At 33.3% G+C, this 21,995-nt stretch overlaps 3 protein-coding genes across 3 annotated transcripts; 2 read left to right on the top strand and 1 right to left on the bottom strand.

Annotated features, from left to right (window-relative positions):
- Positions 1-1,634: 1,634 nt before the first annotated feature.
- UBP6 (ubiquitin-specific protease 6) lies at positions 1,635-7,888 on the top strand. The gene is made up of 17 exons (XM_078312954.1): positions 1,635-1,791; positions 2,334-2,479; positions 2,592-2,627; positions 2,710-2,817; positions 2,923-3,023; positions 3,115-3,241; positions 3,349-3,408; positions 3,512-3,582; positions 3,799-3,849; positions 3,946-4,054; positions 4,141-4,229; positions 4,356-4,425; positions 4,635-4,715; positions 4,809-4,904; positions 6,303-6,462; positions 6,567-6,641; positions 7,498-7,888. The coding sequence occupies exons 1-17, from the start codon at positions 1,782-1,784 to the stop codon at positions 7,545-7,547; spliced, it is 1,440 nt and encodes a 479-aa protein (XP_078169080.1). The 5' UTR covers positions 1,635-1,781; the 3' UTR covers positions 7,548-7,888.
- A 3,161-nt stretch (positions 7,889-11,049) lies between these two features.
- LOC144563479 (Amino acid dehydrogenase family protein) lies at positions 11,050-16,350 on the top strand. The gene is made up of 15 exons (XM_078312955.1): positions 11,050-12,046; positions 12,136-12,265; positions 12,356-12,557; positions 13,488-13,574; positions 13,662-13,721; positions 13,842-13,928; positions 14,023-14,094; positions 14,187-14,242; positions 14,680-14,765; positions 14,851-14,941; positions 15,053-15,210; positions 15,305-15,396; positions 15,489-15,569; positions 15,705-15,778; positions 16,017-16,350. Exons 1-15 carry the CDS (start codon positions 11,503-11,505, stop codon positions 16,090-16,092), a joined length of 1,896 nt encoding a protein of 631 aa, XP_078169081.1. The 5' UTR covers positions 11,050-11,502; the 3' UTR covers positions 16,093-16,350.
- A 605-nt stretch (positions 16,351-16,955) lies between these two features.
- Positions 16,956-19,908, bottom strand: LOC144563480 (Ubiquitin-conjugating enzyme family protein). The gene is made up of 11 exons (XM_078312956.1): positions 19,745-19,908; positions 19,564-19,629; positions 19,382-19,449; positions 19,163-19,196; positions 18,946-19,015; positions 18,778-18,835; positions 18,378-18,503; positions 18,169-18,260; positions 17,974-18,058; positions 17,775-17,847; positions 16,956-17,329 (listed from the first exon to the last, which is right to left on the bottom strand). Exons 1-11 carry the CDS (start codon positions 19,749-19,751, stop codon positions 17,262-17,264), a joined length of 747 nt encoding a protein of 248 aa, XP_078169082.1. The 5' UTR covers positions 19,752-19,908; the 3' UTR covers positions 16,956-17,261.
- Between the last annotated feature and the right edge of the window lie 2,087 nt (positions 19,909-21,995).

Consider the following 21,995-nt stretch of genomic DNA (forward strand, 5'->3'; position numbering starts at 1 on the left):
TAATTATACAGCATATAGAAATAATTTTACAGCATTCGCGCAAGTCAAAGCTGTGGACAAATGGTGGACAAAAAGCTGTGGACAATTAGACGCTTCCTATTTTTTTTATGTAATTTAGACATTTTATGTTATGTTTGTAACTAATTCAGATCACTGGTTATACAATGGTATTTCTTATGTTATGTTATGTTCAAATTTACGAGGCAACAACTCATTTTAGTTTGTATGACTTTTTAGAATTATATGTCTGTAGCCCTCATTTATTTTTTTTCATTTATTCTTTTTTAATATAATTAACTAGATAGTTTAATTAATTGGATGAGTAGAACTAAGGTGTTCTTAAGTTCACCAAATTCTTTTGCGAACTCAACTCTAAATTACGGATTGGCTTCAAACAATGAATCCGGATTGTTGAAACCAGGGTTCTAAATAGCGTGCTATAGTGTTCTCGGACCATAAAAGCTATGACGCTATCGAAGCTATAGCAGCGCAATATGGGCATAGCGTCGTTTTTTTAGTCATTCCGCTGTGATGCGATAAACGCTATTCAAACCTTTGGTTGAAACCCATCTATGCATCTACATGCGAAAATTTTAAATTTTGAATTAATTTTGCATAGAGTTAAATGGTAAAAAATATTACTCGTAAAATAGATTTGTTTCAACAGTTCGAATTCGTCATCTGATGCCAATCCAATAAGTTTTAAAGTTAGAGTTCATAAAAGAGCTTGGTGAACTTAAGAACACCCTAATTCTACTCATCTAATTAATTATTCTTAAGAAGAATAAATGAAAAGATAAATGGGAGTTACAAACGTATAATTCTAAAAACTTATACAAACTAAAATGAATTATTGGCTCGTGAATTTGAACATAGTATAACATAACATCACATCAAGTAATATCATCACATATCAAGTGATATGAATTAGTTGCAAACATAACATAAAGTGTTTGAATTACATAAAAGTAAGGTAATAAGTTCAAAGTATATTATCACATGATAGCATAACATAACAAAATTAGTTCGAAATATATGACCATAACATAACATATATAACATAATTTTTTTTTTGGGACGGTCTACGTCTCGTCCAAGATACATACTTTTCTATTTTTAAAATTTCCCCGCATCCATCTCCATTTTTAACTGTTTATTTTCTTCTATTTACTAGGAATACAAATTTTGGTTCATTTAGACATAGCCTTGTAGTATCCGCTTTTAGCCGCTCCGTCTATTTACTTCGTCTGGCCCAGTCCGACACGTAGCTTCTGGATTCAAAATCGTGATGGTCGGAGAACAGATCGGACGGTCGTAAACTGACTTACTCAAATGATAAGGTAAAAGTGGCTTGTAGACCCGGTTCATAAAATCCTTGCTGAGAGCTGCAGACCCGATAGTGACCAGAATTCGTATCCAGTAGGGTACCGCACAAGGGAATTTAGAATGATTCCCTAATTGGTGGATCCGGACCGTTATTTTAACTCGGCACAAATCTCAAAGCTCAAAAATATTGTCCCTTATTGCGACCCGAATCTCAAACAGATTGAGATTTAATCTCAAACCGTAAAGTGAGGGTGGTCCTCTACAATAATACGGATTCTAGTGACCAAGCCCAATAGCGAACGATTGCTCATTTGCTCTTTCTAATCGTCTCCATTTTAGTACTCAGCTCGTCGGCGCACCGTACAGAGATTCATTTCCTCCGTCTCTTTCCTTTCGTTTCTTTTCTCCTCCTCCAAGCAAGCAGCAGCCTCTTCCCTTTGTCAATTTCTGTGAAGATGCCTACCGGTACGATTGCCTTCTTTTGTACTTGCAATTAGCTGCTCTCTTAGACAGTTAGACGTGTGCTATTATCAACTCTCCCTGACTTAAATTCAGTTGATTTTGGTTCAATTGATTCGCTATTCTGTTTTGTTGCTCTAAGAAATTGTTTGTTTTGTGTGGCAAGCCATTTGGTCTGGATTTCTTAGTTATGGTTTTGGTTAATACAGCTGAGAGATCAAAACCAGAAAGGGGCATCCAAAAAAAAAATCTTATCGTGGCTCCTTCTGTTAGCTTCTCAAAGAAGAAACCTGTGAATTTTTATCTTATTACTTAGGAAGTTGTATAGGACCTGGCTGAACATTTTCTTAGGAACATTATTTTAGGGTTGCGTTCCTCAATTTTTGTTTTGTCGAGAATTGCAGATTTGCAGTACATTTTGCAAATGGTAACTTTGGAGACTTATTTAAAGTCTTTTTAAGCTAAGAAATGTGGATGCACAGATAAGAAAGAGCCAATATATTAAACACTGTCTTTTTGAGTTTTTTCATATCTATGTGCTTTTCCAGTGAGTGTGAAATGGCAAAAGGAGGTTTTTGCAAACATAGAGGTCGACATGAGTGAACCGCCTCTTGTCTTCAAGAGCCAGCTGTTCACTCTCACTGGGGTACCCGTAGAAAGACAGAAAATCATGGTCAAGGGTGGATTACTTAAGGTATGAGTTATACATCACAAATAAATTAAATCTCATTCTTCTATTATAGGAGTAAAAGGAGAATCATATTTGATTTATATTTTGTATCTGACATGATTTTGGTGTAATGTAGGATGATGCGGACTGGACAACTTTGGGGATTAAAAATGTGAGAATTTGTTACCAGATTTTTTTCTTAATTTGCTAGAACAGTAAATAATTTAAATATGGAGGGTAATTATTTGATGCAGGGTCAAAAATTGATGATGATGGGGACTGCTGATGAAATTGTAAAAGCTCCCGAGAAAGGGCCTGTTTTTGTCGAGGATCTTCCTGAAGATGAGCAAGTTGTTAATTTGGTAAGACTTTCATTTTTCCAATGATATATATTGCTATAGTGCTCTGTGCTTCTAATTTTTAAATAATAAAGAACATTTTCTGATCTACTGATTTGCTGTTGGTAGGGTCACAGTGCGGGTCTATATAACCTGGGAAACACCTGCTACATGAACTCCACTGTGCAGTGTCTTCACATTGTGCCCGAGTTAAAATCAGCTTTGCTGAGGTCAGTTTTTTATATTTATCTACAGGATAGCTCACATTTTAAGTGAAGTTGTGATTATGCTAATTTGATCTCTTTTTTTTAAATAATGCAGTTATACAAATGCTTCTAGACCGAGTGAGGTTGATTTGAATTCCCATCTGTTAACAATTGCTACTCGTGATTTATTCAATGAGCTTGATCGAAATGGCAAACCTGTTGCCCCTATGCAGTTTCTCTCGGTTAGTATTTTCGGAGCAAACATTCTGGTATCAAATACTTGTTAAGATATATGAAACCATCCAATTCTTCGTTTTTAAAGGTAAATAATATTATGTGCCTCCTGCAGGTGTTGCGTAAGAAATATCCCCAATTTGCGCAACAGCATAATGGAGCTTACATGCAACAGGTTCTTTTTTCAGTCATATCACATGAAATTCCTGTATTCATCTTTTGCATTTGAGCATTCAGTGATTTTTCTGTGTGATGGCGCTTTGTCGTACCTATTATAGGATGCAGAGGAATGCTGGACACAGCTTATGTACACACTTTCTCAATCTCTTTCACCATCACCAGGTTCAAGGTAACTAACATCAAATTTTAATGCAGTTTGAGGTTCTTTATGTCAGACTGCATCTCTTTGATTTTCCTGTAACAACTTTTGCCCTTGTTATCTTTTGTTGATGTATATCCAGTTATTTCTGTTGCTATTCAAGTGAACTTTTTTAAAATATTGTGATTAAAATTCTGAATGTAAAGAAGTAATAATGTAGTCACAAAACTTTTGAAAATTTGACAGTGATGCAAATGCAGCAGTGAAGACACTTTTTGGGGTCGACCTCGTCAGCAAGTAAGTTCATACTGAAGATGTATCATCTTTGTCCTCTGTTGAATGAATGCTTCCAGATAAACATTAATTTCTTCTGATTGTACTTGTATGTACTAGGGTGCACTGTCCAGAAAGTGGGGAGGAATCATTAGAGAAAGAATCAGTGTATGCACTGAAATGCCACATCTCACAGGAAGTCAACCATCTCCATGAGGGGCTTAAGCATGTATGTACTCTGTAACTTTGTACAATTGCCATGTTATTTTGTTATCGGACTTATTAGGCATCCTCATAAATTTTGCAACTCAACAGGGTCTGAAATCTGAACTGGAGAAAGCCTCTCCAATTTTGGGGCGCACTGCTATATATTTAAAGGAGTCACGAATTAGTGAACTGCCAAAGTAAAGTGTTCTTGTTTGTTCTTAATTCTGTGGACTTGAGTTAATTTGTGTTACTATATTGTTTTTGTTGTTGTTATCATGGTGTTGGCGGTAATTATGAAAGTGCTAACATCATTTGCATTTCAGGTACTTGACTGTACAATTTGTCCGTTTCTTCTGGAAAAGAGAATCCAATCAAAAGGCAAAGATATTACGGGTATCTCTTTGATCCACATTCTTTTCTTTTTTCTAATATTTTCTGAATGTATGTCTTCTCTTTTATTATAATTACTTATTTGAACATCCAGATAGCTAGGTGTTTGGAGGAATACAACTTTGTCACTTGTTACCTTTCTCATATAACGATAATTACTACATGGTTTTTGATTTGTCATTGTGTGAATGTCTTTTGAGTGCTGTATGTAGAAAGTGGACTACCCATTAGAACTGGATGTGTACGATTTATGTTCAGATGAACTCAAAGAACAGCTTCAAGGGCCTCGTCAGGTTTCTTTTTACTTTACCTTTTTCTTTTTCATCATTTGCTTAACTTTTTGGTGCACTTTCTTATGTTTAAAATTTTGTTGTACTATAACATAGATGTTGCGGCAAGCAGAGAATGTGAAATTCGGTCTGAAACCAGATGGCAAAAACAAAGACCAGAAAGATAACGAGTGCGATGCACCTACATCTGAGGTACTTCATTTTTCTTAATTGATTTATCTTTCTACTTTTATTTTTTTACTTTGTGATCATAACTTGGAAGAATGGTGAAATAGTGTACAATTTTTGGGTCTCTTGATGCGAAGAAACCTTTGGTATGTGTTATGGTCAATGTTGTTTATCAGTGTCTTTTTTTTTTTTTTTTTGACAAAAGTGGTATTTTTCCCATCGATTTGGGATTAATATTCTTAGGGCAAGATATTAAACGTCTAGTATCAATACCCTAAGTAGTATAGCTACCTACTACATCCATTACCAAAATATTACAATTCTTACCCTAATCAATAACAAAACCACTACACATCCAACTCCATTATTACATTTTCAATATTACCCCTAATCAAAGCAAAAATTACCGAGGTCTTAAAAGCAAAAGAAAACATGAACATCTCCTACAACTACTAGCCATACCAAGCAAAAAGTAAGCCCCGCATTTTCTACGTATCCTACAAGTCTTCATCTGAATCGGTTCCACACATTGCCATATCCATCGTACCTATCACTGGAATTATATCCTTGATATCACACAGGAGAATGAGAGTAAGTATAAAATATAAATTGTCCCCCCTACTCTTACACCAAAACAAAGCTAATGCAGTTATGTCAGCGGCTATACTACTTATCGGTTTACACAGTACATTATTAAAACATACTCTACTTCTTTCATTCCAAATCAACCACGGTATAGCCCCTCTTATTAATTCTATTAAAGGTCTACCTTTGAGAGGTATATATGCGTCTAGTATCCATATATCATTTATAGTTTCACAATCAAAATAAAAACCATTAAATTGAGCAATCCAGTTCCAAATCTGTAAAATAAAAGAGCAAATCACAAATATATGATTCACAGATTTTGTCACAAAAACTACATTTATTTTCTCCCTGCCAACCCCTTTTGATTAGATTATCCTTGGTCAAAATTTTGTTATGTCTAGCTAACCATAGAATTTTTTTGATTTTGAACGGTAATTTTGATTTCCATAAGTTGGTAAACTCACTATTGGGTATACCTCCATACTCAAGCCATTCATAAAAGGAATGTACATGAAAAATACCATTAGTAGCTCATCTCCATATCACTACATCTTTTTCAGAATCATTTAACTTAAAATCCTGTGATTGGGTTTCATTTCTAGCCTACCCCCAACTTGTTTGGGACTAAAGGCTTGGTGGTTGTTGGTGTTGTTGTATTTAACTTAAAATCCTGAAATTTCATAATTAACTGTTTGTCTATACTTCAATTTTATTGAATTTAGAATATTTTCCTAATTACGTGCTCCTGTTATCCTTTCTTTGCACTCTTTTTGTTGCAAGCATTCTAAAATAAATTGATGCCAAATTATAATCTGAGCTACTTCTCTTTACCAGGGAACATCAAGTGATAAAGGAGAAACAACAAGCATGAATATAGATACGCCTAATAATAAGCCCCAGTTGACTGGAATATATGACCTAGTAGCAGTGTTGACCCACAAAGGAAGGAGTGCTGACTCTGGCCATTATGTTGCCTGGGTTAAGCAAGAAAACGGTCCCTTCTCTTTGCTTTTCATTTCACCTTTTTTAAAGGTTTTATTGCATTCAGTTAGCACTGTGCAAGTTAAGATGGCTAATTTTTTACTTTGGTAAATTCAGGAAAATGGGTTGAATTTGATGACGACAACCCCGTTCTACAAAGAGAGGAGGAGATCACAAAGCTCTCTGGTGGAGGTATTTCTATATTCATAATTTTATGCTGTTTTCTTTTATGGATCTATAGAATGTATCTAATGTCGTTATTATGCGCATCACTAGAAAATATTGGACATTTGCAAGGCACATATATGAAATATTTGTATACCCTTGTAGAGTATATCAGTCTTTCCCAATTTTGAAAAATCCAAGATTTATAATAGCGTGTAGTGGTTTTTAGCGGTAAAGTGAAATGACTAGGATTGTGACTTGTTTTTTTTTTTTTATAATTTATTTTAATTATTTTTTGTGAAAGCTTTGTTCTCTGCACTTGCTAACTTGCTCCCTGGACTAGAAGAGAAAAGATAGGAAGCCTAATCAGTATTTTACATTATGTATATGGGCCAAATTATTTACTTTTAGGCCTAGTAATGAAAACAAAAGAGAGCCTGCTGAACTTTATGATGACAGCACCCCAAAATGTAAATGTCATGGAAAAAACTTTATTGCTGCTTTATCACCTAAATCGCTAAACGTGGTATCTTGCTCCACGGATTAAAAATTCCACTAAACATGCTTTACTGCCGCATAATTCTGATTTATAAATTTGGAAAAATATGATATTCGTACTAACATTGCTTTCATAAGAGGGAACGATGGTTTGAGCTTATGCACTTTTTCATATAAACAGAAGCACATTTAGTAAACTTTTGGGTGGTGTGTATGTTGGGGGAGGTGGGGGTTACTATTGCATTATATTATGGATTTATCATTTATGGAATATTTCTTTGCGACGGTACAGGAGTTTTTTTCTTGTTTCCTCAACCCAAAAGCTGTTGATAACAATGGGCGAGATCTTTTTTCATTTATGTTTTTTCTTTTTTGTTTGTAACAGGTGATTGGCATATGGCATACATCTGCATGTACAAGGCCCGTGTGCTGTGATTTTGAAATCATAAGTTTGAGTTATGGAGATTTGTGTTCTTTAAATATGAACAATAGTTGGTGGTATTTAGTATTCTGTGATTCAAGATTGCTTTGGAGCGCATATGAGATAGGCCGTGCTCAGTTGTATGAAGCATGGCATGTCGGCTTTATGTGCATAAATTATGCTTAGCTCGTACAATTTTCCTGTTCCTAAGGAATCATCTGGAACTGAAATTTCACTAAAAACGCCTTGTCTTTAATATTTTATTAGCTGAACTCTATATTGTATACTTGATGAGGTTTGTGGTTGTACTGGCACGTAACCTTATTTTCAATTTATATATTTATGAAATCCCAAACTTTTAGAAGGTTTATCATTCTATTAGAGAGCTAGGATAATAATGCAATTGCTCTTGAAGTCCTACTTTGTGCACACACAAAAAAAAATACTCGAATTGAAAAAATCATAAAATTAGTTTCAATCCCCAGAAATGAAAAATTTGTCAATTCAAAGATCCGATAGAAAAAAATTTGATCCTAACAAATAAGCTTATTCAGTATATTAAGAATAAATGAATGATTACTGAGATCGCTAAATATACATACGACCAAACTTTGCATGACTAATTTTGTTCTTTTTTTGTTTAAAAATAAAATTCTACCGCTATGGATAATTATAAAACAATACGTATTATATATTTTCCAAACAATGAAAACAACAAAAAAATTCTTCTGCCTATGTCTCAAAATATAGTTCTTTCCACTTCACGGCTAATCTAATGCACTGCCTCAATATTATTATATGAGGGATCAAGTTACAACAATTTTTGAGTTACAACAAGTTATCAGAACTATTTTTTATATTTTCAAAGTTCAAATTGTCGATCCAAACCGTTAGATGTGATCTCTACAATAAAATGCGCTTGGAGACCAAGTTTTATATTTTTTGAATTTTTTTTACTATTTATTAAGACGGGTACAAGATTCAATGATATGGATTTGACTAGTTTTTGTACCCATCTTAATAAATAGTAAAAAAATTTCAAAAAATATAAAATTTGATCTCCAAGCACATTTTATTGTAGATATTGCATCTAACGATTTGGACTTTGAAAATGTAAAAAATAGTTGTAATAACTTGTTATAACTCAAAAATTGTTGTAACTTGATACCTCTTATTATACAATCAAAGCTGAAAATATTAAGAGGAATTTTACCATGCAGCTTTGTAATTTCAATCTTCCATTGGAACCCTGAACCCTGAGACTGTTTTATCTAATTTGCTTTTATAAATGCTGTATTTTCAGCTTCTAAGTTTTCTTTTAAGCAAAAATACTTTTGCGTTGTCACCTAGGGCTGCAAACGAATTGAACCGAATCAAATTTATCTCAGTTTGAGTTTGAGTTTGAATAAAATTCGAATCGAATTGGTTTAATTTGTTTCAGAACGAATTAATTTCGAATCAAATTAATTGCAAACTGCAAATTTTTCGAATTGAAGTCAATCGAATTATGAACTACAAATTTTTTTAGCAACTCTAGTTATACTAGTAGTTTATGCATTAGTTTTCTTCACGTGGAACAAAATTCACACGGTTTCCTTTTACCTTTCACAAATTCACACTGATGGATCATGAGCTAGCTCAAAATTCTCTTACCTTTTACGCTGCTGGATTGATTAAAATCACGGCATGGACCTAGTCAAATGAAATTTATTCTGTTGTTAATTTGTTACACAGCTGAAATATTTTCCTATTATAAGTTATCATTATATTAACAGTTTTGAGTTATGATATAAGTTTGGTTCTTGTATTATTAAAGATTATTAAAGATTGATGGTAGAATCCATTAGTTGCATTATTTGATATTCGAACCTAAATAGTTTGCGAATCAATTTCGAACGAATTATACTCAGTTTGAGTTTGATTTGAATAGGATTCGAATCGAACTGATTTAATTTGTTTCAGAACGAACTAATTTTGAATTGAATTAATTGCAAACTTTTTTCAAATCGAATCAGGAACTACGAACTTTTTGTGCAGCCCTACTATAGGAAACTACCAACTAAATATCAACTCTTGTTGAAATATCGATTCTCATATATCTCAGTTAAGGATTGCATTTTGAGTACAGATCTATAAATAAATGAGGAGGGATCCGATTACACGCTTTTTTGGTGACACCGGATTACACGTTATGTTTACAAAGTCCAAACAGTTGATCTAAACCGTTCAACTTGTTGGATATGTTAAAATGTGCTTGCAGATCAAATTTTACATTTTTTTAATTTTTTTTACTATTTATTAAGACGGGTACAAAAATTCAACGGTTTGAATATAGTGATTTTGTTAAATATTTAATAAATAGTAAAAAAATTCCAAAAAATATAAAATTTGATCTGCAAGCACATTTTAATATATCCAACAAGTTGAACGGTTTGGATCGACTGTTTGGACTTTGTAAATTTTGAAAATGGAGAGTGTAATTCGGTGTCACCAAAAAATGATGTAATCGGATCCCTCCTCTAAATAAATATATATTGTCAAGCATTGAACAAACTTATATAAAGTATCGACCGTGTATTAACAAGTACTAACAAAACTAAATAAGCTGTAACAATGTCTTTGAGCTTATCATCTTCATTGATTTGGAGAAAATTTTAGCTCTCCGCCTAAATGTACCAATACAAAATGACTATATTATAGTAACTTTACAACATTAATAGCGTAATGGTGCAAGAATTTAAATAAGAAATAATAATTACCATGAAAATAATCTAAGATGAGCATTGACGAACTATGAAAATTTAAAAATCTCTAAGTGCTATTAGAAGTAATTGTTCTGTTTGTTGTATACTTGCATTGCATAATGCTTATTTTAAAAAAAATATGTTGTGGGCTTTTAAAAAAATATGCTTATTTTAAGAAATAATAATTACCATGAAATTGTGGGCTTGTGGTACATTTAACATGTTCAATCCATATAAATTTCAAAAATTGTATGTAAAAGGTTGACTGGACTGTAAAGGTCTATTTGAAAAAAAAAATTATATATTTATGGGGTTGAGTTATTTTTGACAAAAAATGTTCATTTTGTCATTATATCTGTAATTCTTATAATAATACATTAAGAGAGTTGAATTTTCAACCATCTTAGCCATATTATATCATTCATACCCTCAATCGTCTGATCATGTTTCTCTTCTCGTTTATCCTGGTTGGACAACTAATATTTTATTATTACATGATTTTATTATTTCAAAAACAAATCCTATACTTATTATTTGTGTTGAAATTTTAAGGTTTTCAATAAAATTATTTTATTTTAAAATTTTAACTTTTTTAAAATAAATTATTTTCTTTTCAGAATAAAATTCAAACCTAGTAACTGTATCGAGGTTTTGACATCTCGTATTTGGAGTCGTCATCTTTTTTTTTTTAATTATCAAAAAAGAAAAAAGGAACAAGAAAAAAAAAATCATGTGTTTACTTTAAGAAAAGAAAAAAAATCGTGTGTTAGAGCGGTAGTTTGTATTGCAGAGGTTTACAAGCCCAACCCAAGCTGCTCCGATCAGAAAAAGAAACGGGACACTTGATCTAACGACCGGAGCTGGTGTCTACTCCATAATCTCCTTTCGTGTTTCTTCGATCTCTCGCTCGTTCCGATTTGTTTCTAGCTTTTTGAGATGGTTTTGAAGCTGTAGCTACACCAAATCGCGAAGCCCTCTCAATTTCTGTGATTTTCTTGAACAGTCCAATAGCTGGTATTTGGAATTCAAATTCAGCTTGAGGATTGGTTCTTCGGGTTAATCTTAGCCAAACTGAGTTAAAAATCGGGTCGAATTTGGCTTTATTTTCACCGCAGTTCCATTAATATGTTGAGAGTAGCTATAACCTATCATTTTTCTACGAAGGTAATGTACGATTCTATTAGCCTGATCATGTCATACATAGAGTCGTGAGTGTAGTGAAAAGATGAATTCAACCATGGATGAGATAAGCCTCCTAAGACAGGCGCAGAGGCACCAGTTAGTGGTGAGAGGCATTGGAGAAGAGATTGACCTAGAAATCGGACCGGGTGACGACCCATCTTTCTCAGCTTCAGCCTTAGTTGGTGTACCTGGTACGGATTCAGTAGGACCTGAAGATCATGAAGACCAAAAGAACCTTCTATTGTCTTCTAGTGAAGTGGATCAACAAGATATGGAGATGAGTACAATGCCCCAACTGAAAAAGAAGAAGAAAGTGGTGAAGAAATGGAGGGAGGAATGGGCTGACACTTACAAGTGGGCCTATGTGGCAGAGCATGATAACACAAATCGAATATTTTGTTCAGTTTGTAAAGAATATGGAAGAAAACATAGGAGAAACCCTTATGGGAATGAAGGTAGTCGAAATATGCAAATGAGTGCATTGGAGGAGCATAACAATAGTTTACTTCATAAAGAGGCTGTCAGATTGCAAATGGCTTCTAAAGAGAAGGCTCAGCCAGTCGTCGAGACTCCAATTTATGTCAAAGGTTAGTACTTTGCTGGAATACTTTACTTTGAAATAGAATAAACAATTTTCAGACCATTATTCTGATTTTGTAATTGAACTTCTTTTCAGCTTTGTTGTCAAAAACAGCCGGGTCAATACTGGAAGCAGTACTAAAGAGAGATCCCCATGAGGTAGAATTTGTACAGTGTGTTCAAGAGGTTGTTCACTCCTTGGAACCTGTTCTGGCCAAAAATTCTCAGTAGGTTCCTTGCTATTTCACTGGATTGAACACAGCATGAGCTTTATTTCTTGAAGTAATTAACTGTCTTGTTTGGTTATCTTTGGACAGGTACATGCATATATTGGAGAGGATGATAGAGCCGGAAAGATGTGTTGTGTTTAGAGTGCCGTGGGTTGATGACAGAGGGGAGATGCATGTCAATCGCGGATTTCGGGTGCAATTTAGCCAGGTTTTGGGCCCATGTAGAGGTGGTCTTCGTTTTCACCCCTCCATGAACCTCAGTATTTCCAAGTTTCTTGCTTTTGAGCAGGTACTGTACTTTTTTTTTCCTTGTTTGTCTATTTATTTATCTATTCGTTTTTTTTTGTTTCAATGTGTAAATTCCCATACCTAGAGACAAAGGTGCGTGGGGAAGGGGTGGGGTACCAATGATTTCACAATCGTGTTTCATGCATTCTTGCATTAGTACGTTTTTAACTCTCGAATTTTCATTATTAGACTTCCACCATGCCTGTCTAATGATTCGAGAATCGATGAGATGGTCAGTGATTAATGAGAACCTTTTGAGAACCTGGGAAAGACATTAAATAGTAGTAATAATAAATCAATGATTGAATTCACACTTCTCCACTTTTGACTTTTCTGAAAAATTCAATTTCCATAGTTTAGCCTGCCCATGCTCTTATTCTGGCAGAGCAAACCCTTAAAAGGAACAATCTTCAAAAAGCACATTTCTGTATTGTCTTTGTAACTTTCTTTTACTGCAATCTCTTCCTTATAAAGAATTTGAATAATAGATGGGAATCTAGAAGTAAAGTTTTTAGTTTCTAATTAAAACCTTTTACTAACTTTTTTTGTCTAACTATTATAAAATATCCGTCATGTTATTTATGAGAGGCTTTCGTTAGTTTTTTATCCAAATAAGTCATTGATCAACAGTTGGACAGAACAAAAGTGAAATTTCATACGGTTTTCTGCTGCTTTGGGCCAAATGTACAGTTAAAAAGAAGTTTACAATCCATTGTACGTAACATAAACTATAATCCAAGTTTAAACTCATCTCTTGCTATTTTAATGTGAACTAAATCATATAAGACTATGTCCTCCAATGATAAAATCTTTGTTTTGGCCCTGCATATACGACCTGTTGGGAATTTGATTGCGCGATCATTGTGTGTAAGCAGCTAATCTACTGGAGTTCAGTTTCATGAAAATTTATTTATGAATTCTTTTTATGTAGACTTTAAAGAATGCATTATCGATGCATAAACTTGGTGGTGCCGGAGGTGGTAGTGATTTCGACCCCAAGGGAAAGAGTGAGAGTGAGGTAAAAGTTTGACATTTCCTAAAATACAGAACCTTTATGTTTATTTTGAAGTAAGTTAATGATTACAAAGATTTAGAATACTGGCAGATTATGCGCTTCTGTCAGAGCTTCATGGATGAGCTTTACAGATATCTTGGCTCTGATCAGGTAACAAATTTAACAATAGCATCATTTTATCATTCTGTTTTTATGTCTACTTGACTTGAAAGCAATTTAAGATTTCTTCATTTCTAATCAGAGCTTTATTAAAAAAAATGATAAATATAGGACCTCCCAGCTGAAGATGTAGGTGTTGGTCCAAGAGAAATGGGTTACCTCTTTGGGCAGTACAAACGACTTTCTGGTCACTTCCAGGTACATCTTATTTTATTACAAATTTCATACTACACTTCTTAATTTGGATAAATGGAGGGTTGCTTGAACGATTAATTTTGTTTGTTCGGTACAGGGAAGTTTTACAGGACCAAAGATCTTCTGGTCAGGTTCTAGCCTCCGTACTGAAGCTACTGGATATGGATTGGTGCGTTAAAACTTTTTTATATTTACAACTATTACCATAATTTCAACAAATATTATACCATTGATAATTGCACATGTTGTCTGCGTATGCAGGTCTTCTTTGCACGGCTTATACTTGCTGAGATGAACAAGGAACTTAAGGGACTAAGGTTCTTCATGTCATTAGTTCATACAATATCTAATTATTTGCGTCTCCTGTAGCTTTAATTTACAAAGTTTGGCATAGCAGAATTCATCTTGCCTGTGTTGCATACTATTAGAAAACTTTACATACAGCGGACCAGCATGCACTTGGTTCTAAGAAAAGTTCATTACCACAAGACCAACATATGACTATCTTTCATTACTTTCTAATCTCCAAAACCAACATGTGAAAGGGGAGGTAGCACAATTGGCTAGGAATAAGTCCTACAGTTGTTGTACCCAAAGGTCGAGAGTTCGATTCCCCCTCACGACTTCGCATCTTCTGCGAAGATTTTCAAAAAAAAAATATAGAAAAAATCAAATCCAGGGATTGCTTTAGTTTTGAATTTATAATGTGAAATGTTTCCTACCCGATGTAGTCTCTTTTTTCCCACTGTAATAGGTGTGCAGTAAGTGGTTCAGGAAAGATAGCAATGCAAGTTTTAGAGAAGCTCCTTCCATGCGGTGCTATCCCAATCACTATATCAGGTTAGTTGTCTATTCTATAGTAAGGCAATTTAACAGGCTAATGAATTAATTTCCCCTATTCATGTGATTTGACTTTTTTGGTTAGATTCCAAGGGCTATTTACTAGATGAAGAAGGTTTTGACTATGTTAAATTTTCGCTTTTACGGGACATCAAGGTTCAGCAGAGAAGTCTCAGGTCCATTAATTCACATTATGCAATCCAATATTTACAATGTGCCAACATATATTCTAATCTTATTTATCTAAACACAGAACATATATTCTAATCTTATTTATCTAAACACAGAGACTACTTGAAATCATATCCAAGAGCAAAGTATGTAGAAGACAGAAAGCCATGGAATGAGAGGTGTGATGTGGCATTTCCTTGTGCTTCCCAAAATGAGATTGATCAATCTGATGGCCTCTCTCTAGTTACTTCCGGATGTCGTATTGTTATTGAAGGTATTATGTTTTTTCATGCATCTTTTTTATTCTAAGAGTAATTTGCCTTCTTGTTGCTGTTTAATGAAGCTTCCTTTTAAATATAAATGAACAGGTGCAAATATGCCATGCACTCCTCAAGCAGTGGATGTCCTTAGAAAGGCTAAGGTGCTGATTGCTCCTGCTAAGATAACTGGTGCTGGAGGGGTAATTCAGTACTTTTGGCATACTTTTATTTTTGCCAAGTATTGTAAAAATAAGGCTTGTTATTTTTCTTGCTTGGCATCATGAATGAACAGGTTGCAGTTGGAGAGCTTGAGCTCAATCATGAGTACAATCTAATGCAGTGGTCTGTGGAAGATTTTGAAAATAAAATACATGTGAGTATTTTTAATTACCCTAAAAAAGTTTATTACTAGTGTTTTTGTTCCTCTATATATTTCACATGGGTAAGTTTTTATTTCTTCTTCAGATGATTCTAAGTCTTGGATTGATGATTTTTTAATGGACAACAGGATACAATGAAGCAAACATACGAGAGATCTATTAAAGCTGCTTGTGAATATGGAATCCTTAAGGATAACCCTGAGTAAGTTATTTTTTGCTGCACTTGTGTTACAACCAGAACTCTTCCCTAGCCCTTTCTGGAATACATCTCAAAGATAGTGTTTGTATAGTAAGTTGCTATCAAGCTTCAATATGAAAAAATCTTGGATAGTGTTCCTGCTATGCCGTGGTACCAAATAACTGTTGCCTGGGGATCTTAAATTTTTGTTTTCTTGGTACCTTCATTAAGACCTCTCTCTCTCTCTCTCTCTGTAATGCAGAGCACTGGTGCATGGTGCAAATATAAGTGCATTTCTTAATCTTGCTCAAGCTATGATTGATCAAGGATGTGTGTGAATCCATGTACACAAGTACAGATCATCTCTTGATTATGCTGGAAACCTGGCCTAGGATAACATTAGCCAAGCTTGTGCTGGTCCTTGTGGACAATGTGTGACTTTGTATGTAAAGTAGAAGCACATCAAAGGTAGAGAGCTTATTTGACAACCTTGTAATCATATTTAACTTGACTCATTAATTATTGTTTAGACAACAGTAGAGATCATAAGAAAGTTTCTTTTTAAATCATTCTAGAGGAGAAGTGGTATGTACCAATTTAATTAATTCTATGGTTTTTTGTGGATTTCTTCTGAAAGCACTTGAAAACTGGAGTTGAACATGGATTAGACGAATATCTTGCTCTAGGGAAGAAAGCAGTGATGATTATATCACCGGGAGAAAAATCATACATGAATTAGTTGCATTAGGTTGTTTAATTATAGCTTAAAACCTCACTCTTTCTATACCTCTCCAGTACGATGAAAATTATGAATATGATTGGCTTGTGTTTGAATCTTGATATTAACACTAATATATGCTTCTGGAGTGGGTAAATTTACCATAGCAATCAGAAACAACATCAAGCCATGTCAATATATCTTTTTGATAACAAATATATTGATAAAAAAAAATATTTACAAAATCCTGGATTCTATCTCCTCTTATAACAAAAAGTAAATATTTACATTCATACTCGATCGGAAAAGAGCATTTGGTACCTTCTCAAAATCTAACAAAATGAATGTCAAATATATTGATTGTCCCAGCTACCAAAATAAGTTATGCTTGTACCATCAAAGAGAATGAAAATGAAATATGAACAGAACACTGATAAAAGAAATGAAATAGATAAAAAAAAACACTCGAAAGAATAGAGGGTCTTTTGGGATTTGCACATATCCAATAAATACAGAAATCAAAACTGCAAGTATCCAGATGTTACAGACCATGAGATATATAATGTGGCATAATTGCCTTGTAAGCATGTAAGACTGGAGCAAAATAACAACATAAGCAATTTACTATTAAGATAAAGTCCTTTCGTATCCATAGAACTGATTCTGAAGTACAAAAAGAGTAGATTCGAGTCAAGAGAAAAGGTATAGTCTGACGTTCTACTAATTAAACTCAAACCAAAATTTAGGTCACTATATTTGATGGTAAAACTCAATTCCCTTTTCTAGCCCTTATTTTATGGACCCCTCAGCTGATTTTTCTGCCAAATAATGCTCGAGCATGTCTTCCTCGTCATCATCTACAAAAAAAAAAAAAAAAAAAGTCATAATTCTAGCACTAGTTATTTTTATCATTTTAACTCATGTAAGATGTCATGTACTTGCAACTTATATTGCTTTTGATGAAATCGTTGGTTGGCTTTGCGCCAACTTAACCTTTCAAAAAAAGTTATGTAAGATTATACTTTAAGACTGTTTGTTTAGTAATCTAAAAAAATGTAATTTTCAATTATAAAGTGCCAATTTGTACATAGAATTGCAACTCGAAGAAAACCTTGTCAGCTAATTACTTTTACTGGCTTTTAAGTTTTAATTTGCATATTCTTCAATTAACTTATTGGAACTCATTCTAGAGAGTTTGACTGATCACAGTGTATTCAAACACCAAGCAGACTGAAAGAGTGAATACTAACAGATAGAGACTTGTAGCAATTAACAACAGCAAAAAAGTTTGTCAAGAGTTACCTTCAAAATCTTCATCGAAGTCAATGTCTTCTTCTTCCTCCTCAGAGCCCTCTGCCACCAGAGTTGCCCCTTTCTGTGCTCCAACAAAAATGAAAATTGAATTTATAAAGCCGTAAAGGAACCAAGAATCTCACAAGTAAGATTATTATTTACATAATTAGTAAAGATGATAAAGCAGGAAAAAGAATATAAGGTTTACCGTGGAATGTCTTCCACTTTCAAAATATTGCCTTCCTGTCAGCCTTTTCTCCTTTGGAGCTGTCAGAGCGGACTCAGGCATCAGCCTGTTCCATATTTACAAATAAGAAGTAAATTCGATCACTGATAGGCACTACTATACAATTTAATCCCAGATAACAGAAATAAAAGAAGATCATTGTTGATAATTATGTACTTGGCTCGTTCAAGTGCAAGCTCAGCTTCAAACCGTTCTCTCCAGGCAAGAAAACTCTCTACTGTTACTGCTTCACCATGAGGCACTATTACCTGAATTATATCAGAATTATTTAAAACAGAAGGCATTGAAGGTCAATTTGCAAAAAGTACCCACACATAAAGACAAAAACAAATCAAGATAAAAGGAAAGAGACGAAAAATACATACCTCATCTTCTTGTTTCTCAGTTTCTACGGGCTCCTCCACAGCATCACTGCAAAATTTCTCAGTTAACCATTCTTTCGCTGATGTGGCAAGTGTGTACATCATTGCCATGCCAAGATTTTCTTTTGCCTGACCAATGGAATAAGTTATGAAACTGATGAATAGTAAAGGAAACAAAGATAAATCACTCTCATGTTCCTGAAAAAGCTCCAAGTAATGCTTTTATGGCAACACATGAAATATCCAATATGACTGTCAAAAGAATAGAGGATATAGCATCTGCTCCAATCACGAATCTGTAATCCCAGTTTAATTCAAACACAATATTATTTGACCATCAAAAGATTACAAAAATGCTGCCGTAGGAGTTTAAAAGGCAACTAGTATTTCCTCAAAGGGATACCTCATTTTCAAGATTCTCTTTGAGCAAAGCAAGATCTTCAGGCCGAATTCCTTTTATACTACACAGTAGAATGGCAATTCAGTAATAGAAGTGTAATCCAACTAAAAGGTAGGAATTAAACTGAACTATTATTTGATTGAATTTAACATAATAATGTAGTAGGCAAACCTTTTGACATTAAGGAGTGGAGGTTTATCAGGATATTCCTCAGTGTGGGAAAATACAAGTGCCAACTGAACTGAAAAAAAAAATATATATATATCAATTTTGCTTGCTGGTACTTTAACAAGTTTTTGATGCATAATGATAATATATTGTAGTATATTAACGGAGCAAATTGAAGGCAGCATTTAAAAAAAAAAATTGAAGAAAAAAAAAGACAAACCTGGAACTTGACTCGCTTCGTCAAAATTATCATCCTAGCCAATTGAGAGACAAACAAGTCCATGAGGAATATTAGCAAGAGAACAAAAAAAAATGGTATAGCCTAAGAATTAGCCATGAACCCTGGTTAAGAGTTACATAAATTGTTGACTTCTTTCACTAGCTTAGAGAAACTAAAGATGAGTATATGAAAGAATGAGAAATAATTTATTGTGTAAACCTGTGGGCAGAGCACAATTTGGAAGCATCTATTGCTTGTGTTCAGGCCACTCTCAGAGCTATCAATCTCTAATAAACGAACAACAAAAACACAAGCACATCAGCATAAGGTCCCAATTAAATAAAAAAAAAAAAAAATCTAGCGTCTAAACATTGAAAAGAGAAAAATTATTAAGAACAAGCCTCGAAATTCGTCCATTAAGATAGCTTCCAATGCTTCGATCTCCATCTCCTGCTCCTGCAAGTAGTCTGATACGAAAAAAATGAAAAAAAGAAACACAAAAAGAACTTCAGGATTTCTCCGAAACAGAGAAACAAAAACTTAAGAAAACAAGTAGCGAGAGAATCGCAACAGGCCACTTACCCGTCATGATTGCTTTGATTTAGGTTTTGGAGAGAATTTGAGATTGAATTGGAGCCTTCGGAGAGTGTACAGACCGGCGCTAGTTCTGGACCTTCTGGTAAGGTGGAATTTCTCGTGTACCCTTCTAAAATTATAAAATTACACTTCACCACTGCTAAGTGCCTGTATGTGCCAATTATTCGGATCATTAGTTCAATTATATATGGCTTTTGGATCAGTGCTAACTGCTAAGTTGGAAATAAAAGAATTTTAAGTAGCAGTCAAAAACTATAAAAAAAATGATAAAGGGAAAAGTTTCATATTTCTCCCTCCAATATTCATAATATCATATCTACCTTTCTACTCTTCTAAATTTACTCAATTTATTACATTTTCTATTAAAATTCATATAAAATATATAAAGTACCCAATTCACTCTTTATTAAAAATAAAATAGATAGTATGTGTAAGAAAAATATTCAGTTTTATCTACTTGTTACACTTGTATGGTGGTATTTAGGCATATGCTTGTGTTTGTGTCGCATGTAGAAAAAATAAATTATTTGTACTCACAAATTGATCAATAAAAAAAATTGAACGTTTCTCTTAAACATGCTACGTATTCTTTCTTTTTTAATAAGGGTTACAATAGGTACTTAATAAAATTAAAATGAGATTAAATAGAAAAGATAAAAAAGGGTAAGTTTGTGACTTTTAGAAATTTAGAAGGATAAATTCATGAATTTTAGAGAGAAGATACGCAATTTCCAAGTTTATAGAGGGTATAAATGAATTTTCCCCAAATTATCAAGTAGGCGTGTTGAATCTTATTTTTTTACATGTCACATTTAAAATAAAGTTAAACTTGCGGCATCAAATCAAAATATTTCATCTACAGAGCATTGCTATTGTTGTCGTTTGAAAATTGAAGATGCTAGCAATGACAGGTTTTTATAACTGGTGAAATACACTGTTAAAAAATTATAACATGATAAGACGTTATCACTGTCTCTTGTGAAGCGCCAATGATAAGATGAAATAACGGTATGTAAATAACGGTATGTAGTTATCGGTGTTGTAATACTAATCAGTATTGTAAATAAGGGTATGTAGTTATCGGATGGACAAAGTAACACTAAGCGATTAATCGAGAATAATCGTTCACATTCGAAAATAATTATCTAATTAGTCAAAAAAATCTATGACAGTTTGATCACGGTCAGACATTTTTTACAACACTATTACTAATAAAACGCTGTCATTGCTATATATTAATAGTTGTCATTTTACCATGTAGTATTTCAATTGCTACGAAGGTGGTTTACTTGGCTCGATACTTCTTTTGTGATTTTTACTTGTACAACAGTAAGTTGTAAGATACGATTAAAGACAATATAAATTAAGATAAAATTTGATATGATTTATATCACTTTTATTGTACATAGATAAAAGAACGCACTATTTTGGCTCGTTTGAAACAAAATTCACAAGTCTGTATAAATTATTGACACGGATGGTTTGTTTGTCTCGTCTCATTCTGTGCTTTAGGTTACTTATGCAATAATGCAAACAAATTTTATAATTTTACAATTTTTAAAAAATGGTATCGATGAGTTATAGTAATTTTATACTTTAAGATTATAAATCATTGTGGTACACTAGCACATAATTTCTGATGTGAGATGTTATGAGTTCGAAATCTGTATGGAAAAAATCATTTGCTATAATAATAAGAAGCAAATAAAAATATATTTATTTGTTACTCATAGATGGGTTATCAGAAAAAAAAAAACCATGAGTTTTTTATTTTTATTTTTATTTTTATCAAAAGCTAATTTAACAGAGGATGACCTCTTTAATAGATTTAAAAAAAATGCTTATTTTTATGTTTTTTAAACATAAAAATAAAAATATACTTAAATTCAATATAATTACAAAAATAAATTATGTCTCATTCTAAGATTTTATCCCATTCTATAGATTATTTTGACTTCAATCCCTATCTCTTGGAAAATAAAAATGTAAAAAAGTTGATGCATTTTGAATTTTTGATCCTTCTAAAAATATATACCACTAGCAACGTGCCTCGCATTGCTTCGGCAATGGTTGAGGTTGGTTGAATATTATGTTGGAACTTAAATGAATGTGTAACATGAGTAAAACAGTACAAAAGTCATAGTTTAATTATATTAGGATAGGAGCTGTACATATGAATTTGTGGCAAAAGTAATACAAAAGTCACAGAAGTTAAGTGAAATTTTTTGTGCTGTGT

The sequence above is a fragment of the Carex rostrata genome, chromosome 12, assembly GCF_964058835.1.
Source record: "Carex rostrata chromosome 12, lpCarRost1.2, whole genome shotgun sequence".
NCBI lineage: Eukaryota > Viridiplantae > Streptophyta > Magnoliopsida > Poales > Cyperaceae > Carex > Carex rostrata.

Excerpts from the sequence above, each read along its gene's own strand:
- LOC144563480 (XM_078312956.1), bottom strand. Across the intron at positions 19,450-19,563 it reads CTTAATGGACGAATTTCGAG|AGATTGATAGCTCTGAGAGT; the intron begins GCTTGTTCTTAA and ends TTCGTTTATTAG. Across the intron at positions 18,504-18,777 it reads AAGAGAATCTTGAAAATGAG|GCAAAAGAAAATCTTGGCAT; the intron begins GTATCCCTTTGA and ends TCCATTGGTCAG.
- LOC144563479 (XM_078312955.1), top strand. The coding sequence starts at position 11,503 with ATGAATTCAACCATGGATGAGATAAGCCTCCTAAGACAGGCGCAGAGG. Across the intron at positions 14,942-15,052 it reads GTTCAGCAGAGAAGTCTCAG|AGACTACTTGAAATCATATC; the intron begins GTCCATTAATTC and ends ATCTAAACACAG. Across the intron at positions 15,570-15,704 it reads ATTTTGAAAATAAAATACAT|GATACAATGAAGCAAACATA; the intron begins GTGAGTATTTTT and ends AATGGACAACAG.
- UBP6 (XM_078312954.1), top strand. Across the intron at positions 3,409-3,511 it reads ATGGAGCTTACATGCAACAG|GATGCAGAGGAATGCTGGAC; the intron begins GTTCTTTTTTCA and ends TACCTATTATAG. Across the intron at positions 4,426-4,634 it reads AAAAGGCAAAGATATTACGG|AAAGTGGACTACCCATTAGA; the intron begins GTATCTCTTTGA and ends TGCTGTATGTAG.